Source organism: Gekko japonicus, unplaced genomic scaffold (assembly GCF_001447785.1).
Source record: "Gekko japonicus isolate JY-2015 unplaced genomic scaffold, Gekko_japonicus_V1.1 scaffold292, whole genome shotgun sequence".
Classification (NCBI taxonomy): Eukaryota; Metazoa; Chordata; class Lepidosauria; order Squamata; family Gekkonidae; genus Gekko; species Gekko japonicus.
Window position 1 is genome coordinate 1291185 of NW_015173131.1, and position 27427 is coordinate 1318611.

Below are 27427 nucleotides of genomic sequence, written 5' to 3' on the forward strand. Positions count from 1 at the left end.
CAGCAGGGGGTTGAAGAGAATGGTTTGATGGCTGCTGGGCCAAGATTGGCAACAATAGTTCCCCAGGAGCCCCATCGTAAATGCACCAAACAATTCCTAAAGGTTTTCCAAAACACTACTCTGTCAATAAATTGCAACACTTTGGATTAGCACCAAAGCTTTAAGATCTCTCCAGCTGTCACCTGGAGACTGGCAACAGCTTGTCTGGAGTGTGGGCAGTATGGCATTGTATCTGTCTGAGGTCCCCCCTCTTCCTCCTCCTCCTCAGACCCCACCCTCAGCAGGCTTCATCCCTAAAATATCCTGGAAGTTTCCAACCTGGAGTTGGCAACCCTATGTCCTTTCCTGGCTACCATCAGCCAACCTTTATCTGCCTGTCTGTCTTAAGTTTTACAACCCCCCCACAGGCTCTGCCTAGGGAAAGGGCTGCCTTTCCCTGCAGTGGTAACCAGAGCAGCTGACATCATTCGCTCCCCTATGAGGTATGTTATGCAACTGAAAATTCCAACTGCCTTGTGGGGGGGGTGAGTTTGAGGTGTGGAATGGAGTGAGGTCCAATCAGCTTCCATATGCAAATGACCTTGGAACGCTGGGCGGGACTGCACAAAGCAGCCAGTCAACCCAGCCAGTGTCTTCTGAGTGGCAGTTCTTCCGGCCTAACACTAAAGGGGCCAAATTTAGAATGTTCAATATAGAACGTTGCTATTCAATTATAATAAGGGAGAGATGTAATGCCTGTGTGTGTCTGTTAAGTGCCATCAAGTCACTTCCGATTTATGGGGACTGTTAATTCAAACCTTCGTAGTGTCCCGTCGTTAACAGCCTTGCTCAGGTCTTGCAAACTGAGGGCCCTGGCTTCCTTGATTGAGTCAATTTATCTCATGTTGGGTCTGCTCGTTTTCCTATTACATGCATCAAATAACTAGACTTTCTTTTTGCAGCCATTCTCATCAGCAACTGGACATCCTTTTGGCTTTGATCATGTGATGCCTAGATAGGTTCTTTTATATATTTCATAAAAGTATTTCATACCCTTATATATTATATATTATAATTTAAACAAAAAATAAGGTTACATTCCATCTGTATAACCAACAAATTAAACTTAATCCAGATCCAGTTTGTATTCTCTTCTTTTTCTTATTCCCATATCCTACCCACATATGAAACCACCATACAACTCCCTTTAAATCATGTTCTGACCATTAATACATCCTTTAATTCTTCAATAATTTGTTCCTCATTCTTCTAACTTCTGTTCTATACGCTCAGTCTCTATTATTCTATCTTCTTCTATACCTAACAAGGAAAGCTGTACAGGGTTGCCTCTGATACTAGGGGCTGAAGAGGAACTCCTTCAGAAGGAGGATGCCCCTCCTCTCTGCTACCAGAGGTCTTTGGGGGAGCACACCCTCCACCTCCTTACCATGCCCTCTAGTTATAACAATTCTACTTCTGTATTGGTTATCACTTTGTATACTATTACTGAATAGTTGTCGCTTAAGATATAGTTCTAAATTCCCTTCTTATACTCATTTAATTGCTCTCAACATGATTTATTATACTGTTTGCCTAAACAAAGTATCTCCTTTCAAACGCCTCCATCTATTTGTTAAATCACTGCTTCCAATAGCTTCTTCCCAGTATTCTTGTTGTGTGCTGTGAAAGTTTTGCCATTTAAGTTGACAGTAGGTGGCCTAGTGCAAGCCATCTGTATTGAATTCCATGTTCTCTCAGTGTCCTTGCTGTATCTCGAATCTTCCTTCGCGTGAGAAGTACCTCAGCTGGGACGTCGCCAAATAGAAAAACAATCGTGTCTTCAGGCCACAGACCCTCTTTTTCTCTTGCAGTTTTAAAAAGTTTATTTTTGATCTCTACCTCTGTGAATTCAATCAGGATATCTGGTGTGGCATCTTCAGGAGCTCTTTTTGACACGTTTAAACAGAAGGCATAGGTGATGATTCTTTCGGAGGTCTCTGATTCCCCTGCTGAATGAAGTATCTGCCACAGCCATTTATTTAAAGATGCAGTGAGATCTTCTGTTTTGGTAAAGTTTAATGAGACCCCACGGAGTTTGGCCTTCCTTTCTCTTAGTTTAATCTCTTGGAGTATGATTCTATTTTTGGACCAAGCCTCAAAATCCTTTACCTCCTTCATTTTGTCTGCTGTTTTCTTCGCATTCTGGTATGCTGCTTCAGCTTTCTTCTCCGTCATCCTCATTGTTGTGGTGAGTTCATCGAGTTTCTTATTTATCGGCTCTATTGTTTGTTTGAGCTGGCCAAATTCTTTTTTCAATTGTCCGACATCTCAGCTCAAAGTCTTTATTTCATTTTTAAGTTCATCTTTTATCTCTGTCAAAGCATGCAGAATCATGGTCTGGTAACGTGAGTCAGAATTGTTTCCTCCCATCGCTATATCCTCTGGCAGAAACATCTCTTCTGAGTCTGTATTAGTCTTCCAAGGGGGTGTGTAGGGGGGGTTGCCCCCTTCTTCCCCCTAGTCCTTTCCATACCCGGCATTAAAGTTTGTTTCTAAATTAGTTTTGTTTTTTGAGAGCAGATTTGATATTCCTCAGTGGGAATAGTAGACATGTGAGAGGGATGCAGCCAGCTAGAAGCTCAGCCACCATGCCCCCCTGCCTAGATAGGTTCTATTGACTACTTAGGGTTTGCTGTTCATAGGTAGAAAGCTGGTGTGGTGTAGTGGTTAAGAGTGGTTAAGCTTTGATTTCCCACTCCTCCACATGAAGCCTTCTAGTTTTTGGAATATAGCTAATTTCTACTGCTTCTATTACAGACTGGTAATTTTGTAATTGAATCAAGTAAATACAGACAATAAGATTTTTAGACTTTTACAATTCTACGAAATCTGTTTCCTTCCTTTATCTTTATTCTTTGTATATTTCCATTTGACTTTCAGGACTTTTGGGACTGCCTCCCCTAATTCTGATTCAGAGTCTTCTTCTGGATTACTCCTCGCTGTTGATTCGGATTCTTCTGTCCCATGTGTGCTGCTGTTTTCTTTGATGTTTTGTTCCTCTGCTGTATCTTTTTTATTCGCTGGTCTTTGTTGCTGTTCCAAGAACAGCTTCGCTTTTAAAACAGAGTCTATCTTTTCTTTTTTATCCTTGTAGTTGAAGACCAATCCTTTGGCACAACAGGAAGGGACAGGTTTGTGGACGTGTTGCATTGTATATCAAAGAGGGCATAGAATCAAATAAATTAGAAAATATCAGGGGAATTAACTCCCCAACAGAAGTTATATTCGTGGAAATACTGGGCCCTAAGGGTTACTTAAAAGTGGGGGTGTACTATCGCCCACGTGACCAAACCTTTGAGGATTATCTTGAGATGGAGAAGGAAATAATGGAGGTGACTAAAACAGATTATGTTATTATATTAGGAGACTACCCTCACATTGACTGGATAAAGATGTGCTTAAGTCATGCTGTAGGAATGAGATTCCTAGACATTGTAAATGACTGCACACTGGAACAGTTGTCATAGAGTCAAACAAAGGGTCAGTGATCTTGGACTTGGTTCTGAGTGGGTCTCAAGACCTGGCGAGAAATGTAGGGGTTGTTATACCAGTTGGGAACAGTGACCACGATGCTGTTAAACTCAGCATTCGTATCAATTTCATGTCACCTACTGCCAGATCCTTTAACTGGAGATGCTGGGGATCGAACCTGGGACCTTCTGTATGCCAAGCATATGCTCTACCACTGAGCCACAGCCCCACTCCAACCCGAGGTGTGAGATGGTTATGACTCTCTGTCAGTTTTCAAAGAGACGACAAGGGTGGCGAGTGTGACGTCCCAACCCACATATAACCCATAACCTGAATAAGAGAGAGAGGTTGAATAAGAGAAGTTGTAGAAGGTGGTAGGCACTCTGTGTGAGTGGAAAAGGGGCATCACGCCATGCCATGCCACTGTTTTCAGGATGTGAGTCTAAAGAACTGAGTCAAATTGAAGTGACAGGAGATGAAGTTCTAGACTTATTGGGGAAATAAAAAAACTGATAAGTCTCCAGGTCCTGATGGCATACACCCAAGAGTTCACAGGGAACTCAAATGTGACCTGTACATGTAACCTATCACTAAATTCAGCCACTGTACCAGAAGACTGGAGAGCAGCAAATATTACACCAATTTTTAAATAGGAGTCTAGATCAGAGGTGTCGAACTCATTTGCTATGAGGGCTGGATCTGACATAAATGTCACTTTGTTGGGCCGGGCACTGTGTGTCATAAAACAATGCCAGGTACCAGAGATATAAACTGTATAAACTGTATAAAGGACAGCAGCTGGTAAGCTTTGAGTCATTGTATTCTCACTGCAAGACCCCATGGGCTGGGGTGTGTGTGCAAAGGAAAACCTGTATGGGCGCACTGGAGAGCCAGCAGTACAGCACTGGGCAGACACTCTCATGAGCTGTTGTAGATTTTCCAGGTTGTATGGCTGTGGTCTTGGCATTGTAGGACCTGACATTTCGCCAGTAGCTGTGACTGGCATCCTCAGAGGTATAACACAGAAAGATGGAGTACTCTCTGTGTCAAGATGAGAAGAAAAATGGTAAGCAGGTAATTTCTATCTACTCAGGAAGGTGGGGTAGGGCTGAGTCATTATCTTGTAGGAGTTCCCCAGACTGTGAACATGCTAATGGAGGAGCTTTCCTGAGGAGGTTCTTTTGTATATGGATTGTTTCCTGAGGAGGTTTCCTGTTTCCTGAGGAGGTTCTTTTGCATGTGGATTGGCTGTTGAAATTCTAATCTTATCTGTAGTGCTATTGTCAGATGTAAAGTGGTTTTCAGGACAGTAAACCATGCCCTATTTATTTTTAAGCTCTCTTCTTTCCTGTTGAAATTGTGTTTATGTTTATGAATTTCAATGGCTTCCCTGTGTAATCTGACATGGTAACTGGCTTTACATCTGACAATAGGCTTTACATCTGACAATAGCACCGCAGCCCTTTTCTGTACTTCTAGCTCTGCAACCCTCTAATAGAAGAAGAAGAAAAGAAGAGATTGGATTTATACCCCGCCCTTCACTTGGAGTCTCAGAGTGGCTTACAAACTCCTTTCCCTTCCCCTCCCCACAACAGACACCCTGTGAGGTGGGTGGGGCTGAGAGAACTCTGACACAAACTGCTCTTTTTCAAGGACAGCTGTGCCAGAGCTTGTGACTGACCCAAGGTCACATCAGCAGGTCCAAGTGGAGGAGTGGGGAATCAAACCCGGTTCTCCCAGATTAGAGTCTGCGCACTTAACCACTACACCAAACTGGCTCTAATAATATATTATTAAGGGTTTGGAGCACCTTCCGTATGAGGAAAGACTGAAGAGTCTGGGACTTCTTACTTTAGAAAAGAGACAACTAAGGGGAGACATGATAAAGGGTTATAAAATTATGCATGAGGTAGAGAGAGCTGACCAAGAGATTCCCTCCCCTTCCCAAAATACTAGAATTTGAGGGTATCCAAAGAAGCTGATGGACAGTAGATTCAGGACAGACAAAAGGAAATAATTCTTTACACAGAAAATGATTAAAATGTGGAATTTGGTGTCAGAAGATGTAGTGATGACAGAATAGACAGCTTTAAAAGGGGATTAGATAGATTCATGGATTATAGGTCTATCAGTGGCTGCTTGCCATGGTGAATGAGGGGAACCTCCATATTCAGAGGCAATCCACCTCTGAATTCCAATGCTAGGAGGCAACATCAGGGGAATGTCTCGGCGACTGTGCCCTGTTGTTGGCCCTCCATAGGAACTGGTTGGTGTGTGAGACAGGATGCTGGACTAGATGGATCACTGGTCTGATCCAGAAGGGCTCTTCTTATGTTTTTAAGTTTGCAGAAATACGTCTAGTGTTGTTGTTGTTTTTAATGTGGGGGATATCTCCCAGTCTCCAGTGGGCATATGGAAACCCTAGCTTGAATCTACAAACCTTTTTGTCCTGCAGGTTTCTTCTTCTCAGCATTCCTAAGAGTTCACCTTCTTCCAATTCTTCATTGTCTGATTTTTTTTTAACTATGTGCAGACAGGAAAGAACTTAACAAGCAAGCATGGACTTCATTTTACTTGAACTGCTTCTGATATGCATAGGCATTTTATTGATTATTTTCTTCACCATTTACTTCCTGTGGCCTTCAGTGCTGCTTAAGTTTGGGATATGGTAAGTCATTATCTAGGACAGTTTCTGGGAAATTTTTTCAGGCCTTGTTGATGGGCCAAAAGCTCCTTCATCAAATAGTGCTATGAATATGTGATTATTGGCACATGTGCAGAATTGTGGGCCATGCTACAGTTATGATGTTTGGTTATTTGATAATTGTGACTGTGAAACCTTTGCTTCTAGTGATGTTGCCCAGATCTGACCCTGTGCTAGGCCTGTCACATCTGTGTCCCCTACACATGCACATTCAAAACACAAGACTGGATGCATACACAACTCCACATTTTGGCAAAGTAAATCTCAGACAAAAAAAAGATAGGAAAAAGAAGCCTTCCTTTCAACGTGAAAAGATATGCATTTCCCTTCACATCTGACATCCTGAGGCCAAACATTTTTGAGGTCCCCACATTCCTGGCATTCCTAAAGTCAAGTGCTTGGGAGGGTGCTGTCCCATCCCTCTGGTCTAATGTAACCCAAACAATTTGGGGTGGGTGGGGTGAAATCATAGCTAATATTAATGAGGGTCAGGGGGATAGGTAACAGTGTCGGGGAGGCAGTGATCTATTTATCAGATACCCTGGTCCCATGACATGCAGGGGTTTATGGGTGAAGCACCAGTACTTGGAATTTAGTTTGCAAACAGACTGACAACCAGTGTAGAGTTGCACAAAACATGAGATATATTTGCCTAAATGGTGCATCTGCAAGCGAGCTGCAGCATCTTGCTTCAGCTGAACCCAAACCATCTTCATAGATTTTATAACTAAGCCTCCAGAAGTAGCTGTTGCAGTGCCTAGTTGCTGTGATCAAGAAGATGCAGTGGAGGAAGCGGAAACTAACTTCAGATGTGATGATGTTGTTGGGAAGACTGATCTCTTGAAATGGATTGATTTATCAACTTGGGATGGAGTTTGGCTCTCTTTAGCCAGTGATACTAGGAGCTTAGGCGTTGTATCAGTTACTCAGAGTGACTTTCTTCATCTTTACCAAGTTGGTAACTTGCTCTCCTTCTGGACCCAGCTTACCTGGTCACACTGATACAGTCTTGAAAATCCTCTACACTACATATTCCAAATCTGACTGCCCTTCCAGAAAATGTGAAAGCTTTAGTTTGTGTAGCATGAGCTGCCTTAGTTTTGGCTTGAACTCTGTGCATATGATGTTAGTTTTAGGGCCAGTATAATGTGCTCTGGCTACTTTCATGCTTCCTTTTTAAAAAACATTTTTATTGCTTTTTATCTCTACAAATTACAAAGAGGGGTGTTCTAAACTAAAATACAGAGTAAACAAGGATCATATAACAGTCTATACATTCGTTTTTTGGTATTTCCCTGTTGTTTAGCTTCCAGGATCAATTCCAGATGCTGTTTCTTACCTAGAAAGCTCTTCATGGCCAGGGCCAACTCAAGGTTGCCCTGAGCACCCTCCTCCCATGTCACCTCAAGGTGAACACAATAATAGGCACTAGCCATGGCCATTGCTTCCCCCAGCCCCATTGCCACCATCTGCCTCTTGGGTTACTTGGGTGGTGAACCAGCGTAGATCAAGGACTGGGGCTGGCATATCTGACAGACTGTTTCTCCTTCCCCATTCCCATATACCAGTTTTGGCCTGTGAAGCAATCCCTGTTCATGGCGCCATCTTTCAGATGCCACACACTTTAGATGCCCAGTCAGGCTCTTTCTAGCATAGCACTCAGTTTAGGAATGAGCTCCCAGAATTCATCTGGAGGGGATCTCTATGCCTGCATTAGGGGTGTGCAGTCAGGTTCTGCTGACCCAATATAATCCTTTATATTTGCGGCATTGGATCGGATCAGCAATATCTGGTAGCACTTAAGGCCTCTCCAAAATTCCAGGTTCTGATATTTCACTCCTGATACATTTGAGAAATGAGAATTGTGTCACAAAGGCAGCAAATGTCTAGGAGGAGTGAGCATGTCCCAGCTGGTCCACATTTCATTGGCCGTTCAAACTGTAAAGGGTCATTATTTTCAACAGGTGGTAGGCATGGCTTCTGTCTCCCTTCCCCCCCCCCCCGCTTCTGCTGCCTCTTGGAAGGGGGAACTTCAAAAATTGCCATTTTAATTTTTTTTGGTTAAGTTCAGAAAGGGCATGATTACTGTTTGCACTGAATTGGAAGCATTTCTTCCAACATTTATTAAAATGGATTCAAAAGGGTTCCCCCCCCCCCCCCCCCCGGCACAACTTTCTGGAATGACCCGATATGAAAATGATAATTATGCCCTTCCCAACTTTCTGATGTGGAATTAAAATAATAATTTTTGAAGTGCACACCCTTAGCCTGTATGGCTGGGTAGTTTCAAAGTTATGGCCAGTCACTTTTGATAATCAAGGTTCTGCAGTGTTATTTTTTATACTTTTGTGAAACCTTGATAGTGGCATCTGCTGAAACTGCTGAGTTTGTAATGTAATTTTTCTTGGCATCTGCCTTGACCTCTGAGGAAAAAGTGGGTCAGAAATAAACAAATAAATAGGGCAAGTGTGAGCCAGGGCCAGTGTCAAGTGCTTCTTTGGTGGTGGGGAAGTGTATGTGCATGGGGGGCATAAACACAGGAAGATGATGCTTGGGCTGCGATCACACACACTAAGGCTGCGATCACACACACTAAATAATCCACTTTCAATGCACTTTCAATGCACTTTCAATGCACTTTCAAACTGGATTTTGCCAGTTCACACAGTAAGTGGATTGTTGAATGTGTGTGATTGCAGCCTAGATAATCCACTTCCAATGCACTTTCTAACTAGATTTTACTATGTGTGGACTGGCAAAATCCAGTTTGAAAGTGCATTGAAAGTGGATTATTTCACAGCCAGACGAGCGAAATACCCTGAGCCTACTCTTGAGGGGGATCCTAAGACTTGATCACCTTCCACAGGAAATTAGGTGTCAGGGGGAAAAGAGTCCTAATTTAGCATAGTATTTTTAAAAAACATTATTTATAACATTTTTATGCCACCTTTTCACCCAATTAGGGACCCTAAAGCAGTGAACATAAAAACATTACAATATTTGAACAATGAAAAACAACATTCAAACTTATAAAATAATTCAATAAAATTAAAAATCACAGAAAGAAACAGCACCAAAATCAGGGAGGAGGACCAATAACCATTACAGGGGGGGAGGTGATAAACGCTAGAGAAATATACAAAAAATGATGGCCACGATATGCTGTTCGATGGATCTTTGACCATAATAAACTAATTGATTGATTGATGGCCACGATGAGGTCCTGCCCATTTATCTTGTCCTCTTTGCTTTTAGGTATGGTCGACAGAGAACTGGGTTGCAAGTGAGATATGCTGAGCATAATGGCTACAGGTTCAGTTACGTGTCCTGTGGGAAGCCTGGCCTTCAGCCTTCCATTCTGATGCTACATGGGCTCACACTTAACAAAGACATGTGGTTAATTACCCTCTTGGTAAGTTTAAACTTTTTTGGGAAGCAGATAATGCTGTTGTTACTGAGGAGCATTGTTGAGGTACCAATGGACAAGGAGAGATTCACCCTAGGCAGCTAGCTCCAGTATGTTAGGGACCTGCATTCAGAGGTGTTCAGTGCTGAAAGCATTCTGCCTGTTCATGACCTCACCCAACAAACAAACACATTTTTAACCTTTATGGATTGAACAGGAGAAGTTGGAAATGTGTAAGTTGCCATATCTGATGATGCTTCGGCAACCAACGGGTAGCAGACGGTTCTAGTCGTTGGGGCGGGGGGACATCAGTTCCTGTCCTTACTCTGGGTGTTTTTTTCTTCACCTCTGCCTTGCTCATCCACTCCTACGTCCATGCACTGCCTTCCTCTTCAGCTTCAACATTAAACTGTACCATGAACAGTTGTCAGAAAGTTCTCACAGACATAGGATTACATTAGAAGTGAAATTTAAGCTTTGATTATATCACACACACACACACAACCTTTGTTGGCATGAAGCTTTGATTATATCATTACAGTCAGGGGTCATTTTGGGGGGGACGCGGGGGGACGCCATCCCCCCGGGTGAGGTGCGGGAGGGCGGGGCCTGGAGCTCCCTGCTGGTGCCCGCTGGAGGTCGCCGCCGGCTGTGGGGAGGACACACTTCCGGTGATGTCAGGGGGTGTGGCATATGCTAATGGGTTATGCTAATGAGTCCCCCTAGTTCTTTTTCTACGAAATGACCCCTGATACAGTGTATAAAGTGTGTGTGTGATCATAGGGCTGCCAGCCTCCAGGGGGTGGCTAGGGATCTCTTGGGATCACAGCTGATCTCCAGGCAAGAGAGATGAGTTCCCTTGGAGGAAATGGCAGATTTGGAGGGCAGGCTCTATGGAATCATCCCTGCTGAGATCCCTCCCCTCCCCAAATTCTGCCTTCCCCAGGCTCCACCCCCAAAATCTCCACGAATTTCACATGACAGAGGTGGCAACCCTAGATCATATTCTTCAATAACATATGCTTCCTGCTTATCTTCTCGGAACATGCTTTGAACTTTGAAAATATCTCCTTTCCATATACGAGCTTCATTTTTCTAAAACAACTTAAACGTCCTTTTGATTTTGAGAGGGAAATTAATCCCCCCCCCAGTTTTATCAGATTTGTATGAGAACCAGTGCAGTGTAGTGGTTAGCATGCTGGATTAGGATCTAGGAAACCCAGGTTTGAATCCCCACTCGTGCCATGGAAGCTTGCTGGGTGTGGTTGGGCCAGTCATGTACTCTCAGCCTACCTACCTCACAGGGTTGTTGTGAGGATAAAATGGAGGAGAGGAGAGAATGATGCAAACTGCTTTGGGTTCCCACTGGGGAGAAAGGCAGGGTATAAATGATGTTTTATTTATATATATATATATATATATACACACACACACACACACACACACACACACACACTTGGAAATGTGCCACTTTATAGGTATGTTCAACCCTCCCCCCCCAAGTTAAAAAGTCTTATTAGTGAAGATCCCTGAGCCTTTAGCAGTCCAAAAAATTACTGAATGAAAAACCCAAATATAGGTGGAGGCAGTGACAAAGGGATGTAATATGTCCCAACAATTTCATGATAATGAGGCTGATATGTATTACCTGTGCTTTCACTTCTTGAGACCCTCATTTCTGGTATTTTTTTTCCCCCCTTAAGTTTTTCCCTAAGAACATCCATGTGGTTGCTGTTGATATGCCTGGTCATGGGGATACCACTTGCTTGCCAGGAGATAGCTATACTGCCTCTGATCAGCTTAAAAGGTTACACCAGGTAAGGCCTCTCTCTAGATCAACGATTCCTCAACATGGTGCTCATGGGCGCTATGACACCCACTGGAAGGTTTCTCACTGCCCATTTGCTTCTTCCCCAGAGCACCTCTTCCCCAAAGCAAATAGCTGGTGCTGACTTTCCTCCACCCCATTGTAGCAGGAAGTGTTTCAGAAGGGCCCAGGAGGAGCCTTTGGCTGTGATCACACGGGCAGTTTGGCCTGACACGGCCACTCCTCCCCCCTCCGGATCAAATGGGCGCAGTCAGACAGCCACATCTGTCAGGTGTCCCCCAGCCATACTTTCCCCATCATAGGATGACTTGGAGCCGGGTTAAAAAGGCACCACATCACAAGTGGTGTTTTAGGTTCCCCATGCAGTCATTGCGCATGGCCAGATGTCTGAGCACAGGGGAGCGCGTGCAGAATGGACTTGGCAGTCTGAACCTGCAGATCTGTTCTGCCGTGTGCATGAATTTTGGAATTTTTTTTGCACTGCACTCTGTGGATGAGGTGCTGTAATAACGTGAATGCTTTACCACGGGATGTCTCCATGGTTAACCCGCAGCAGGGTGTGCTGTGTGGCTGATATGTCCCACAACACTTTAAACCGGTTCAATTAGAGGTGGCACCATATCGCACCAAGCCGCCAATATGGCCACGGCCATTGTGTCTGCAGGGAGCAAGCATTCAGAAACAGCTGTCCCCATCATAAGATGAGGCTGGCTGGAATCTCCCAACATTTTATGATTGGTCCCATTACCCTGTGCTGTGGCAGCCATTTTGTGATTGCATCTGATCCCCAAGGCAGCCATTTTATGGTGGCTCCCACTTTCAATTCTTAAAGTTCGAGAAGTGCCCACAGGCTCAACAAAACTGGGGACCTCTGCTCTAGAGGTATTCAGATGTTTTCAGATTAGGTAGTGTTAAGTCCGTACTTAACAAAGTAGTCAGAGAGTGATTTCAGCAAAACTCAGCTCGACAATCAACTTCTCCAACACGGTACAACTCCTCATAGCCCGAACAGCTTGTCCATTTCAGCTGCTCGGTATTTAAACATTCCGGGCTAATGTAGCCACACCTACTATACAAGTTCCAACCTATCAGGTTGTTCGCATAATAGCCCAATCACAACGTTCCCACCACAGACCGTTCAAATGTGATTGGACACAATACTTTTCGGCGCGAATCCTAGCCGACGTCTGAAGCTTAGCATAGCTTCTCTATGGGATGATTCACACTTCATCCCCATGCATTCAGGGCAGCATCTGAATACATTACAGGTAGAGTGCTTGCTTTTTGGCCAGAGATTTTTGCAGATCAGCTAAAGGTTGAAATTATTATGACTGTGGTTGCATGAACCCACATAAAGAAGCGGCTAAGAGGAACCCTGCTAAGGGGAATAGTTTTTTATCACCTGGTTTTCTGCCAGCCTTATTGGTCATAAAATCTTGCACCTGTTTGTAGACCCAAGTATGATTAATAATGATCTCCCTGTAGCAATAATCTCATTTGAGGGGCCAGATACTTGAAGGCTGGTGGTTGAGCATCTTCTCTAGAGTATTTGGACCAAGTTAGATTTGGATTAATACCCAGTTTTAAAACTGAAGCTGCCTTGGTCACCTTATAAATGACTGGTGCTGGTGATATGCATGGGGATGGAGTTCCTTTTGAGACTCTATAATATACTGGGTTCAGACGTGTGTAAGCGATTAGCTCATAGTTTACTGGCAAAACACAAATCAACTTGCAGGTCCGTGACCCTGCTTAAATCTGTGAAACACACCACACCAAACACACACCCCACTTCCCATGATAGGCTATTTACATGGTGGCTATCCATCATAGGCTGGGCGTAGGATCCGAGGTGGCCGATAGGCTAGTTCTCGGTTCCTTGCCTGCTATTGTTATAGAACCTTAAGCTGCGCTTGGTCACCTGACCACGTGAGAACCCAAGCGCATGTGTAGTTTATCTTAATACACAACAGACTCATTGGCTGCAGCCTGCTTTGCAGTTCATAATATTATCAAGCACGGTATCCTTCTGGACTGATGAGCTGAAATGAATATTGTGGGGACTTGCACTCTGGTGGTTTAATTCTTATCTGGCTGATTGGTTCCAGAAGATGGTCCTGGGGGGTGCAGATGAATGTTTCCATTGATATTAATATTATTGTAAGTAAATCAATAAGATAGCCTAAGGTTCAATCACTCACACTAAATCTCTATTCAGTGTCCCTCTTTGGGTGTCAACATTGCAATGTTTTGTCCAAGTGGGACCCATCCTGAGAACAGTTCTAGTGTGAATAACAGTATCTTTGTCTCATTGCCAATCCACTTCCATACATGCCTAATTCTCAGATATACAGAGCCAAGGTCTTTCCCTTGTTTGTTGATTGCATGTGATGCCATGGCTCCTGACTCCAAAGCAAGGTGGTTTATATTGGGTTAAATGTAAAAAAAACAAAAAACATTTGCCTTGGAAGCACAGAAGGGTTATGCAGTATCCCTGATCCTCCACATTTCCTGGTTAAGGGGAAAATGCTGTTCAAACAAATTACAAAGATGATTTGACTCCAATGGTAACAAGAGAAATAATTTTTTTCTTACAAAAATAGAAGCATATCTTACATGGCATATTCATCTAGGTATTGTGAAGGGATAAACTTCAAAAAGTTAACTTGTGCCCTGACCTGGATAGCCCAGGCAAGCACAATCTCAGCAGATCTTGGAAGCTAAGCAGGGCCGACCCTGGCAAGTATTTGGATGGGAGACCTCCAAAGAATACCACGGCGAGGAGGCAGAGGCAGGCTGTATCAAGCCACTTCTCTGAACGTCCTCCATGCCCCAGTAGGAGTCACCAGAGGTTGCCATGACTTCCAGGCATGGGAACACACACATACACAAAATGCAAAAATACCCCCCCCCCAAGAACTTGACTTGCTACAGCTCCAAGCCCGTGTAAAAGAGAAGGAGAATTCCTGAGTTAGAGAATTCTCTTAACTCTTTCCAGATCCTCCTGCATGCAGAGTTACAATAGCCAACAGTTTATGTCCTGCTTTGCAGGTATTCTGGGAACATCTGATTGGCCACTGTTTGAAGCAGGATGCCGGATGAGATGAACTTGTTTGTCTGTTGCATAAGCTTCTCATGTTCCCTTTGTTTATGCTTCTTATTTCAGTTTGTGGAGTGCATTGGTCTGAACAGAAAGCCTTTTCACCTGGTTGGCATCTCCATGGGTGGACTGTTTGCTGGGCTTTATGCTGCTAACTATCCATCTGAAGTCTGTGGCTTGTCTCTCCTTTGCCCAGTTGGTGAGTGTCTAAATCCACTTCAGGGAAACCCATTGCTGCTTCAGCACTTGAGAAGATATTGGAGGGAGGGGGGACAAGAGCTCCTGGGGCTCTGGACTGGGGCATCAAAGCAGTTTTTGAAAAACTACAGCTGCTCCTAAAATGGCTTTGGTGGCCATCCCATGGCCACCATCACGTTTAGTTGTGCCCTCGGAAAGTAGTGGCCAGGATATCTGCTCCTGTCTACATAGGATTGCTAGATCCATATTGGGAAAGTCAGCAACGGTGGCCCATTCTGCACCCAGCATTTGCTCCGCTGTTTTACTAAACCCACGTTGGGACAGAAATTCCCCTCTACATTGCATGCCACTTTCACTCTCTTTGATTGTCGGATTTTATGACAGTTTTAAGTATTGACAGGCAGGAGGCGATGATCAATAACGAGGCTTTTATTCATAACACTGCTCAGCCCTGATCTGCTCTGATAAGAGCGGCACCCAAACTGATGTTTGGAATCAGACAAGTCTGTGGCAATGCCATGGTGAACAGCGTCGGTGCGGCATGACGTGTGACTCTGAGCACTTAAACGCAGTTCATGAAGAGAAATGTTGACGGCCTCCACTCTCAGTGCTTCTTCGAGTGCTGATTTATAAGTGAATTCTTTTTTGTAAAAGAAGTGCTCGCCTGATGCTGTCGTCTCTAAGGCCGCAGAGCAAACGATCCATCAGGGCTGACTTTAAATTCGGGAACTGGCAGTCACGAGCAGCCATTCTCAATGTGGCAATGTATTCCGTGACAGACTCGTTCTCTTTCTGGCTTCGTTGGTGGAAAGCATATCGGTGTACGGCAGCAGACGTCTTAGGCGTGAAATAGCTGTTGAGCTGTTCCTCAATGACGCTGAGGGATGTCTCCAGTAATATAGGTAAAAGGTAAAGGTTCCCTTGCTCGAAAGCCAGTCGAGTCCGACTCTAGGGTTGCAGTGCTCATCTCCGTTTCAAAGCCGAAGAGCCAGCGCTGTCCGAAGACATTTCCGTGGTCATGTGGCCGGCAGGACTAAACACCAAGGCGCACGGAACGCTGTTACCTTCCCACTGAAGTGGTACCTATTTATCTACTTGCAATTTCTTGCTTTCGAACTGCTAGGTTGGCAGGAGCTGGAACTAGAGACGGGAACTCACCCCATCATGCGGCACACTCGGGTCTCGAACTGCTGAACTACTGACCTTCCACAGCCTGCAGTTCAGCATCTTAACCACTTGAGCCACCACAGCTCCTCCCAGTAATATAGACAGAGCTACTAAGTCCCGAGCAATGTCGAATACTGCCTGGCTGCAGGTACTCAAAAAGGTGGCGTGGCAGACATTGTCTCCTTCAAAACAGTCGAGGTAGGATTCCCAGTTCCCAACCTTGGGGTCGAACGGTTCGATATGGCCCTTGGATGCCATGCCCGTAGTGATTCAGCTCTAGGCACCCTCAGTGATTTCAGTCTGGGCAGGCAGAGAGTGACTTCCCTGTTTGGTTAGGCCTGGGATCCTATCCTCGTCGCCAATTTTAAGTACTGACAGGCAGGAGGCGATGATCAATAACGAGGCTTTTATTCATAACATTGCTCAGCTCTAATCTGCTCTGTTAAGAGCGGCACCCATACTTATACCATTCCAGTACTGAACTATATACAATGTTGCTACTTCTGTGAGCTCTGATGGACCTAAATGGAGCCTCCTGATTGGGTACACTGTCTGGCTTCAGGACCACTAGAAGGTCTTTATTAGGTGGCCAATCAAAAATGGAGGAACTAGAATGCACAAACCATTACACAACAGTTTAAGCATAACTCAGAACATAGCAGGCAGTGTCCAGACTGCATGCCGCTTTCACTTTGTTTGGTCTCTTGGTTTTATGGTTACTGTCTGCATAGATTTATGGCCATTTTATGGCCATTCAGGGGTGACTCTGCAGTCAGTACTGTGTTGGTCCGGGGTATTTGAATGTGGTTTTGAGCCGCATCTTTTTCTGTTCCAATGTGGGTTTGGTAAAACAACAGCCCTCCTCTTCTGGGGACCATCCGGGCCCTGAGTGGTGGCCCGGGGAGCGTGCCGGGGACGGTGCTTGGGTGCCGGCTGGGAGTCGGGACTGGTCGGGACAGTTGGAGCACCAGCCTTGGTGGAGTCTGCAGCCATCTGGCCTGGAGGCCTTGCTTGGGATCGTCTGTGCGAGCCAGAGCCTGCAGGGACTGTGTAGTGTGGTTGAAGAGCAAGGAAAAGCCGAAGACAATCGGGGCCCTCTAGTGGTGAGTGGTGGGACTTTTTAGACTGATAGAACTGGATTTAATACTGCCTGGCAAAAGTGTGTGTTTGTGGAAGGATGAGTGAGGGTGGCTGTGGATTTTGACTGCTAGTGGGCGAATGCTGGGTGGTTGTGCTGTGTGATTGTAACTACTAGGGACAGGGACTGGAATTGTTGTATTTGTAGCTATAGGTGTTATAGCTGTTCTTAGTAGTTGTATTGTTATTTGATGATTTGTTGGGGGATAACAGCACCTTGTAATTTACTAGCAGTTCAGGAGCAGTAGAACTCTCCTGTCGTCTTTGGTTTGGTGGTCTGACGTTTAACGGAGACGGCCAATGTGACTTAAAGATGTCCGAACAGCAGATTACGGTGCTCTTGGGGAAGGGGAAGTTTAGCGGTGGGTCTAGGCAGCATAGGAAGGGAAGGACGCAGAGATATAGAATGGCTCGGTGCCCTTCCAGCCTACGACCCATCCCAAGGGTAGCTGGCAGTGGGGCCAGGATTCATAACCTCCCTCCGTCATTGGTATTGTGCAGCACCAGGTCTATCAACAACAAAACCTCAATCCTTCGGGATTTTGTGATTGAACAACAGGCAGACCTGGCATGCGTGACCGAGATCTGGGCGAGGGAGGGAGAGACAGTGGCTCTCACCCAAATGACCCCGCCGGGCTACTCAGTCCTTTACCAATTGCGGACTAGGGGGCAGGGGGGAGGAGTGGCACTTTTCATTTGGGAGACTTACTCCTTCAGGGCGCTCCCGAGTGCTGAGATCGCAGGCTTGGAATGTGTCAGCATGATGCTGGAAGCTGAGGAGAGCTTGGCAATTTGGTTGGTGTACCAACCGCCTAATGCACCGGCCAATAGCCTGCCGTCCCTGCTGGAGGCCGTATCAGGCTGGGCGTTGGATCACCCTAGACTGATTGTCCTGGGTGATTTCAACGTCCATGCTGAGGACGCGACCTCCAGCCGGGCTACGGACCTAGTGTCATCCATGGTGGCGCTGGGGCTCTCGCAATTTGTATCGGCCCCCATGCATTGGGCCGATCACATGCCCGATTTGATCTTTGCGGCGGGAGTGAGGGTGGACCGGATCACTGCTGAGACAGTGCCATAGTCGGACCACCTGACCTTGAGGGCCCGTCTGAATGTACCACCTATGAGGGCGGCGAGCAGATTTACACTCACCCGCGGAGTCAAATGGACCAGTTGCAGCTCCAGATGGCGATACGGGATCCAAGGCCCCCTGGAGGCTCATTGGATGAGCTAGTGGAGGACTGGCATGTTTGGCTCTCCGCTGCCATTGACGAGATCACTCCCAGGCGTCCTCTCCGCACTCGCTCTAGGCGTGCTCCCTGGTATATCCAGGAGCTGCGGCAGCTGAAACGAGGGCTGAGACAACTAGAGAGACGGTGGCAGCGTGCTCGCGACAAAGCGTCAAGAACATCCTATAGGACACTTATGAGAGCCTATGAGATGGCAGTGAAGGCTGCAAAGAAAGATTTCTATGCGGCCTCAATTGCATCTGCTAGCTCACACCCGGCCCAATTATTTAGTACAATTCGGTCTTTGACAGACCTGCCCCAGGGCAGGCGAAATGATAGGGAATTGGACATTGGCTGTGAGGCTTTTGTGAGCTATTTTGCAGATAAAGTCTTGGCGCTCCGCCACAACCTCCCTGCCACAATTGAGACAGTGAGTGAACTTGAGTCCCCTTGCACACCTTCGGCTCTGGGTTTAGAATGTTTTAGCCCACTCAGCCTGGACGAAGTTGACAGACGGCTCGTATCTGTGCGCCCAACCACATGCGACCTTGATCCGTGCCCCTCCTGGCTCGTTAAGGCGGGCCACGAGGGGGTTCGAGGTGCCCTGTGGGAGATTATCAACAAGTCCCTTTTGGAGGGACGGTTCCCTGGAGCACTCAAGGAGGTGATGGTCTGCCCCCTCCTGAAAAAGTCATCTTTGGACCCAACTGAATTGGCCAACTATCGGACGGTGTCCAATTTGCCCTATTTGGGCAAACTTATAGAGAGGGCGGTGGCGTCAGAGCTACAGGGTTTTCTGGAGGATGCTTCAGTCTTAGATCCCTTCCAGTTCAGTTTTCGCCTGGGTCATGGGACGGAGATGGCATTGGTCGCCCTGACTGACGACCTCTGTAGGCATCTGGATTGAGGTGGTGTGGCGGCATTGCTGTTGTTAGATCTGTCGCCCGCTTTTGATACGGTCGACCATTGGCTGCTGGCTCACTGCCTCGCCGACATGGGGATTCAGGGGCTCACCCTTCAATGGTTTGCCTTGTTCCTGCAAGGTCGGGGACAAAGGGTGGCGATAGGGGAACAGCAGTCCCAGAGGCATCTTCTTGAGTGTGGGTCTTGGGTGTCATCAATATGCGGATGACACCCAGCTTTATCTGGGCGGCGAACCCTGTGAAGACGGAGGTCCTGGGCCTAAACCTAAGCTGGGTTGGTTCGGGTTTGGGGCTCCCTCTCCTGGCCTTCGATGGGACGCTGTTGGTGCAGGTGTCAAGGGTTAGGAGTTTGGGAGTGCTCCTGGACTCCTCCTTATTGATGGAGGCCCAGGTGGCAGCCACTGCCAAGTCAGCCTTTTACCATCTTCGATTGGCGCGGCAGTTGGTTCCTTTCCTTGACCGCGAAGACTTGGCCACAGTGATCCATGCGACGGTCACCTCAAGGTTGGACTACTGTAACGCTCTCTACATGGGGCTGCCTTTGTCCCAAATCCTGAAGCTGCAGCTGGTGCAGAATGCGGCGGCCAGGCTGTTGATGGGTCTCACTAGACGGGACCACATCCAGCCTGTGCTGAAGGCGTTGCACTGGCTGCCTATAGTGTACTGGATTCGCTTCAAAGTGCTGGTTCTTACCTATAAAGCCCTTGATGGCCAGGGTCCAGCGTACCTAAGGGATCGCCTTTCCCCATATGTTTCCCCAAGAGCACTACGGTCTGGGGCGCAGCACCTATTGGTGGTTCCAGGCCCCAAGGACATCAAGTTGGCCGCAACCAGGGACAGGGCTTTCTCGGAGGCAGCTCCTGTCTGGTGGAATGAGCTCCCAGAAAAGATCCGGGCCCTGCGGAACTTGGCACAGTTCCGCAGCGCCTGTAAGACAGAGCTCTTCCACCAGGCCTTTGCATAGGAACGGCCGTCGTCATTGTGCCACCACCGAGTTGCCATCTTTGACGATGGATTAGACCTATAAGTGAGCCGGCCCTGGGAAGACGCCTAGATGACCGAAGAACTTACTTTGTCAGGGTAGGTTGATAAATGGAACCCATCTTGGAGTAATAAGATTTAACATCAAGAGCACCGCACTTTATTTATTGATTGTTTTTATGCTGTTTTAATTGTTTGTTATGGCATTTGCCTCTGTTGTTAGCCGCCCTGAGCCCATTTGGGGAGGGCGGGATATAAATCTAATAAATAAGTAAGTAAATAAATAAATAAATAAATGCTGGATACAGACTGGGCCAAAGAGTAATTCTTCCTACCTTCCCAGTCTAGTCTCTGGCATGTACAGAGCTCTCCCTTCCCCATAACCACAGTGCTGATCCTTGTCAACTGTGCATTCTCTCCTAATCCTTAGGCATAAGGTGTCCAAAAGAAACGGAGGTCATGAAGCGCTTGAAGGAGCTGTGTACAAACCGTGTCACTGAGAACATTCCTTTCATTCCTTTGAATACCCAACAAGGAGAAGAAATGCTCAGATCTGGCACATACAATCAAATCAAGCTACCTAAACAGGTAAAAAAGTGAAAAGTTGAAAAAGCACCACTGAAAACTCAGACAGGGAAAGAATATAATATTCTTGCCCAAGTAACCCTTGTGCTCAATTGCATGGTAAAATCACACACATTGAACAGACATGAAGTTCTTATGATCTCTTGTTATGATATTGTATGTCAATACAGAAAGTTCTTCTCTGAGTTTATTACCCCTTGGATCTTCAAGATAATTTCCAGCAACAAAAGGAGAGGCGATTGCTACTGATTCCCCCCATCCCAAAGAACAAATGCTGTTAGTGGGCCACATACGATACCATGCTGTAGTCTTCTATGAAGAAGTTGTGATGGGTTTTTTTTAACAGTATTGATATTGGTTTAGTTTTTATTTATTTTATTATTAAGGAGGTGATATGTGCTCTACCTCCTCCAGTGTTCACACAATACATCAAAGAACTTCAGTAAGAATGGTATGGGAAAATTCAGCCTTACAAGTTGAGGTGTGGGTAGCTCGGTGGCTTACTCATGGAACTCTGAGGATGTCTAGTGACAAAGCCTCCAGGAGGAAGCAACACAGGCTCTTTGCAGGTACCCTGAATGAAGGGGAAAAGTCTGCTTGCTCAGCTCTGAGAACAAACAGAACTGGAGTGTTGTGAAAGATTAAAGACCAACAAGATTTTTATTCCAGCAACCTCTTATAGACTAAACCCCACTTTTTCTGATACATTGTCCCATTCTGCGTCTAGCATTCGCTCTGTTGTTTTACCAAACCCACACTGGAACAGAAAAAGATGTGGCTCAAAACCACATTCAAATACCCCAGGCCAACCCTGTACTGACAGTACAGTATGGCCATAAAACCGCCATAGCTCTATGTAGACAGTACCATAAATCTGAGAGATCAAAGGAAGTGAAAGTGGCATGCAATGTAGAGGGGAATTTCTGTTCCAGCATGGGTTTGGTAAAACAGTGGAGCGAATGCTAGATGCAGAATGGACCATTAACTGGGCCCTCACTACACTGTGATTTTATGTATTAAGTGACTGCATAGTGAAGATCCACTCAGTGGGCCGTTGTCCATGAAAGCTTTTGTTGAAACAACAATAAAAAAATGGTTAGACTTTAGGGGGCTAGAAGACTCCTGCTTAATTTTGCTGCAACAGATTGAACATGGCTACCCTTCTGGAACCGTGAATGAACAAAGAGAGACTGTGTACTACTGAAGCTCAATAGCAATACTGGCTCCTGATTAGAAATGTTAAGTTATACATGCTATCACCCCCTAAGTACTTTATACTTCCTGTGACCTGAAACAGATTCTTCTTTTTTTCTCATAGGTCATAAAGGGAGTCCTAGATATGCGAGCGCCGAACAATGATTTTTTCCTAAAATGTAAGTGCATTAGCAAAAATAATGAGCGCACAAAGCTCTTCACGCTAGTAGGGGATTGCTGAGTGTAGGAGTTCAGGTTTACCTGTTGTGGAGTTTCATCCAGTTACAGTTCATCTCTGTAAATCTCCTTGATTCCCTTCACACATACTCACAGCATCATAGGAATTTCTTCTATGCTGAGCTATATACTAAAAACAAGCTTTTTTTAAAAAAAAAATGGAAGCAATCACTGTTAACAAACCCGTCCTGGATTTGTGTGTTCTCACATGTGTGTTCCCTGTTTTCCTGCATGTAAAAGTGTGTTCATTGCCACCACCCCAAGATACAAAACCCAGCCTATCATATAACCAGTGCCTTGGGAAACCCTGGTAAAACAGCCTTTGGAGCAAGTACAAAGGGCAGAGTGTCCAGTTACTTTAGGTCCCCCCCCCACTCTGTGCATGCATGTTTTTAGTGTGTAAGAGTGGTCTTTGAGTCTTGTGAGCAGGATTTGAGTCACAGTCGGCTTTCTTAAGCAGGATAGAAGCTTTATTACTAAAGATTAAACTAGAGCACATACATATAAAAATAGCTGTCCCGACCTAGGAGATACACATCTAAGGGGGAAAAAACCATGAACATGAGTCCAGCTAAGTTACAATACAAGACAGTTACTGTTACAGGACAGCCTAGAATAGGCAGGCCTCCACCCTTTTTGAGAACATATTGAGGGAGAGAGAAATCTACCCAAGACGTTTAGCTAACAGAGCATACAGTCTTTATTAAGGATGATCATCCTGATGTCTGCAAGAGCAGATCATGCAAGGCACCCTGAAGGAGATACGGAGTCCTTCCTTTATAGGATAAAGTAGGCAAAAGGTCACGGTCTAGAATTTCAAAGAGAGTTAATCCGTTCTGTTCCCAAACATAATTGTCTCTCTCGCTAACCTCTGTTCAGAATACATTCCACATTCCAAAAAGAAAAACAAACCATGGCCCCAGTCATACGAGCGAGATAATCCGGGGGGGGGGGGGGGGGAGGCTTTTTGCTCCGGGAGCAAAATGAAGCGCGGTATCACGATCCGACATTCCCCCGAGGCTCCGTGCTCAGGCCGTCAGCCGCCGATCACACGGTGATGACGAAGTGTGGCAACAAAGCAGGACCGTGTTTGTGCACATGCGCATTTGTGCGCATACCACGGAGGTTTACAAGAAAACATCCGGTGGGACGTGGACGGGTGTCAGATGCGATGGGACTACCAGCCCTTCTGCGATCAGATACCCGGCCGCGCCCTGCGTTTTTCAGATAATACTACACTTTCCCAGCTACTTTTTAACATGGATATCTCATCATATAGGGGTGTGTGTGTGTGTGTGTGTGTGTGTGTAAATGGCCATCAAGTCACAGCTGACTTATGGAGACTCCAGCCAAGGGGCTTTTCAAGGCAAAGGAGAAGCAAAGGTGGTTTGCCACAGCCTTCCTCTGCAGAGTCTTCTTTGGTGGTCTCCCTTCCATGTACTGACCTTGCTTAGCTTCCAAGATATGAGGAGATCAGGCTACACCATGCTGCCTCCCCCTACCCAGCATATATGGGAAGCCTTTAAAAGTCTTGCACTAAGGATGAGAAGAGGACTGAAAGGATGCAAGAGTCCCCAGCAGAGAGGCCACTTACAACTGGAAAGGAAAGAGGGAGTCGAACCTGGGCACTCCTTGCCAGAAAGTACATTGGCTTATGTATTATGTGGGATGAGCCAGAACTGATTATCTTTATGATAATCAGACTTACATGGATGGATGTATTGCATGGGATGAGCAGAACTGATTGTGATACTGGGAGGCAAGGCAAGGAAGGACAAGGCACCTTTAAGAGACTGAGAAAAGGGCTCAGCTGGAGCCAGTAAACCCATAACTTGGGTATGGCCAGAAGGCCACTGGCTGGGGTGAGGGTACCAATTTGGGAACTGGAGTTGCAAAGACTGGGAAGGGCATTTCCCTGTGCTGGAGAGGCCAGTGTGGGTGGTAAGGGCCCAGACTCCTCCCAGGTTATCCCAATGGAAGACCAGCCCTGGGATTTAAGGACAGCCACGCTGAGCTGGCAGGGGGTGGAAGACTTGTAGGCAGGGGTCATTTCCTGCAGGAGTGAACAGGAGCGGAGCTCCGGCAGTAAAGAGTCCAGGGGGCGGGCACATGCAACAAGCCCCACCCCCTGCTCCCAGCAGCCCTCAGTCAGAGCAAGAAGCAGCCAGGTAAGTTGCAGAGCTCCCCCCGGCCCCCCGGTCCAAAACAGTCCAGTGGTACCTTTAAGACCAAGTTTTATTCAGGTTACAAGCTCTCCCTCCTCTGCAAGGACAGATCTGCACGTTCTCCCCCCCCCCAATAGCTAGCAATCCAAAACAGTCCAGTGGAGCCTGAGCGTTGGGTGTTGCCTTCTGACACACTTCCGGTGATGTCAGGGGGTGTGGCATATGCAAATAAGTTATGCTAATGAGTTGTGCTAATGAGCTCCTGCACCTCTTTTTCTACGAAATGACCCCTGCTTGTAGGGGATGCACAGTGGCAACTAAGGCAGTATCGTTGGTGCAGGATAGGTGAGGGAACCTGGGTGGTAGGGATACCAGCCTACAGAGGTCAGTTCCCCTGCAGAACATGGCAGCTTTGGAGGGTGGCAGCTTGGAGTCCACAGGTGAGTGTCTCTGCAGGATGGAGGTCCAACCACTTCCTAGCCCGTTGAAGCCCTCTGTGCTAGCTGGACCAGCCACCCAGACGAACCTTGAACAAGATTCAGTGGCTACGGTCCCCATAAACCAGGAGGGAGGAGGCAGTAAGAAGCATGATGGGCTGGCCTGAGTGGACTTCCTGTGTATCAGACACCGAGTGGGAGTCAGTCGGAGAAGGTGGGCTTTTAAATGGGTATGAAAAGGAATGCCAGAATTAGCTGTATGTCTTTTTTATTATTGAAAAAGATTTCTTCGACATGTTCAGTGATGAGTCCTTGTACGGCCTTCATGACAACATGAGCAAGATCAAAGCTCCAACACAGATCATCTGGGGGGGAAATGACCAGGCAAGTACACTACGAATATCTATATTTCTGTCTTTGGGGACAACTCAAATTGGGGAAGCATTTGGCCTCAGTGGCCAGTTTTGTAAATTTCAATTTAATTTATTCCAATATATTAGAGTATGATTGAGAGTGCTAGTTTGTAACACAAAGGGTAAGTGCAAAATATACAAAACACAAAATATTTTATGAATCTCCACTTGTCCTAATGAAACGTTGGTCTAGGCATCTGTAACGATTTCATGTTTTGTGTGTGTGTGACTTTAAAAGTTTGATTTGTATGGATGTGATTTTCTAGAGTGCTGGACTCAAGCAAGTGATATGGTTGGTGAGTGACAGAGAGGGGGAGGGGTTTTGGAATGGATGCAGTGTGGATGAACCGATATGTCAGTCAAGAGTGGCAGTTGAAGGGTGACGGTTAGATAGAGATGGGAGTTGAAAAAGAGGGTTGAACAGAGTCTGTCAGAGGAGAGTGATGTGTTAAAGCAGTTGTTATAAGTTCTGTCTAGTAAAAGAGTTAAGCAGTTTGTTCGTTTTAAGGTCTGAGAGAGAGAAGTCTTGTGTGTGTTATGAAAAGTTAAAGCATAAAGAAACAGTAACCATATATGGTCTCAGGAGAATATTGTTACAAAGCGACATGCCCAGATCCCTGTCAGTAAGAGGGAAAAGTGTGTGAAACATCAAATAAATCTACTTTTATTTAAGATAACAGTTCTGAACGAAATTCTTCTCAGGAAACACATAGTCCTTCGAAAGACCAGACCCTGGGTCACAATACCAAAACCAGAAGAAGAAAATATTATAGAAATAGGTGTGGGAAAGCCTAAATTTCCCTGGTGGCAGCCAGATTACCCATAGGAAAATAAAACATAAGAACTTTAAAGGTAAACCAGACCTCCCCAGATAAGAGGTCGTCACAGCATCTTTCACCAGAAGTCTTGCATTCCACCATTTACATCCTTGTAGGATGTACAAGGGTTGCTAACTACTCATTTCTTACAACCTTTAAAATTCTGTACATATTATATGGGCTACTTCCGGATGGTGATATTGTCCATGTAGCGATCATTGCCCCTCTCAAATGCAGAGGCGATTGCAGTGGCAAAAGACATAGTGTGAATGGTCCAAAAAAATACCCACTCCAGCTTGGATGCCAAACTGGAGCAAATCCTATATGTGGAAGCAATGATGGATATGGTGTATTTTGATTCTTTTCTGTACAGATCCTGGATTCGTCTGGAGCAGCAATTTTAGCTGCAGGCATTCCTCATTCCCAAGTTCATATCCTGGAGAAATGTGGACACGCCATTGTGCTAGATCTCCCAAAGTTTTCTGCACAGCTCCTACTGGACTTCCATGAGTCATTTTCTTGTGTGAAGAATAAGAAACTGGCATAAACTAAAAATTATGCACCACAATGTTTTCTTCCATTTGATCTTGTTACCTTGGATATAGAAGTACTTGCTTATGTATTTCAGTCTGTGAAAACAAATGTTACAAGAAATACATTAGATTCAGGTGGGTAGCCATGCTGGTCTGAAGACTTCAAGTAAATCGTAAGGAGGAGCTACAATAAAGATCCCAAATAGTCAAGGGAAAAGGGTTTGGGGAAAAGATTTGACATTTCTGAGGTAACAGAAAAGGGTAAGTGTAGGGAGCAGTGTTCCCTCTAAGCTGAGTTAGTGTGAGCTAGCTCACAGTTTTTTAGTCTCCGGCTCACAGATTTTTGTCTTGGCTCAGGAAGGAGGGCTCCAGAGCAAACTAATTTATGCAGTAGCCAAATCACCTGCTCACAACTTTAATGCCAGTAGCTCACAAAGTAGAATTTTTGCTCACAGGACTCTACAGCTTAGAGGGAACATTGGTAGGGAGTTGTCGTTAAAATGCCTCCCAAGAAAATGAAGCCCCCTGCAAATAAGATTGGTACTGCCAGAGAGATGAACAGTAACGGTGAGGTGCAAAGAGAACCAGATACTATAGAAATATGGAAAACTTAGGAATGAATTGAATGAGCTAAAATAACAGCCAGAGAAAAGGAAGAGTGAATTGAATTTTCCAAATTAGCCACTCAAAAAGAAGAAAGAATAGGAATTAAAATTAGCCTGACTGGAAAATGAAAAACAAAAGGAAAAGAACAGAACAGCCGTACAGCTGTCCCCTGTTGTTTGACCCCAGCACTCGATATTCAGCGGTATGCTGCCTCTGAGCATGGAGGGTTGAATTAGCTATTGTGGATAATCATCCC

The 27427-nt window shown here is 45.7% G+C and overlaps 1 protein-coding gene across 1 annotated transcript in view; it reads left to right on the top strand.

The window, feature by feature from the left end:
* The window catches only part of LOC107119611 (monoacylglycerol lipase ABHD6-like), a 29318-nt gene extending 2426 nt beyond the window's left edge, over window positions 1–26892 (top strand). Inside the window, exons 2-9 of the mRNA XM_015422130.1 lie at window positions 6044–6178; window positions 9470–9626; window positions 11324–11437; window positions 14615–14747; window positions 20614–20771; window positions 22087–22141; window positions 25085–25185; window positions 26406–26892. Of these exons, the coding sequence (XP_015277616.1) occupies window positions 6069–6178; window positions 9470–9626; window positions 11324–11437; window positions 14615–14747; window positions 20614–20771; window positions 22087–22141; window positions 25085–25185; window positions 26406–26579 (1002 nt within the window). The 5' untranslated portion in view covers window positions 6044–6068 and the 3' untranslated portion in view covers window positions 26580–26892. The remainder of the gene's footprint in view (window positions 1–6043; window positions 6179–9469; window positions 9627–11323; window positions 11438–14614; window positions 14748–20613; window positions 20772–22086; window positions 22142–25084; window positions 25186–26405) is intronic.
* Window positions 26893–27427: the final 535 nt, after the last annotated feature.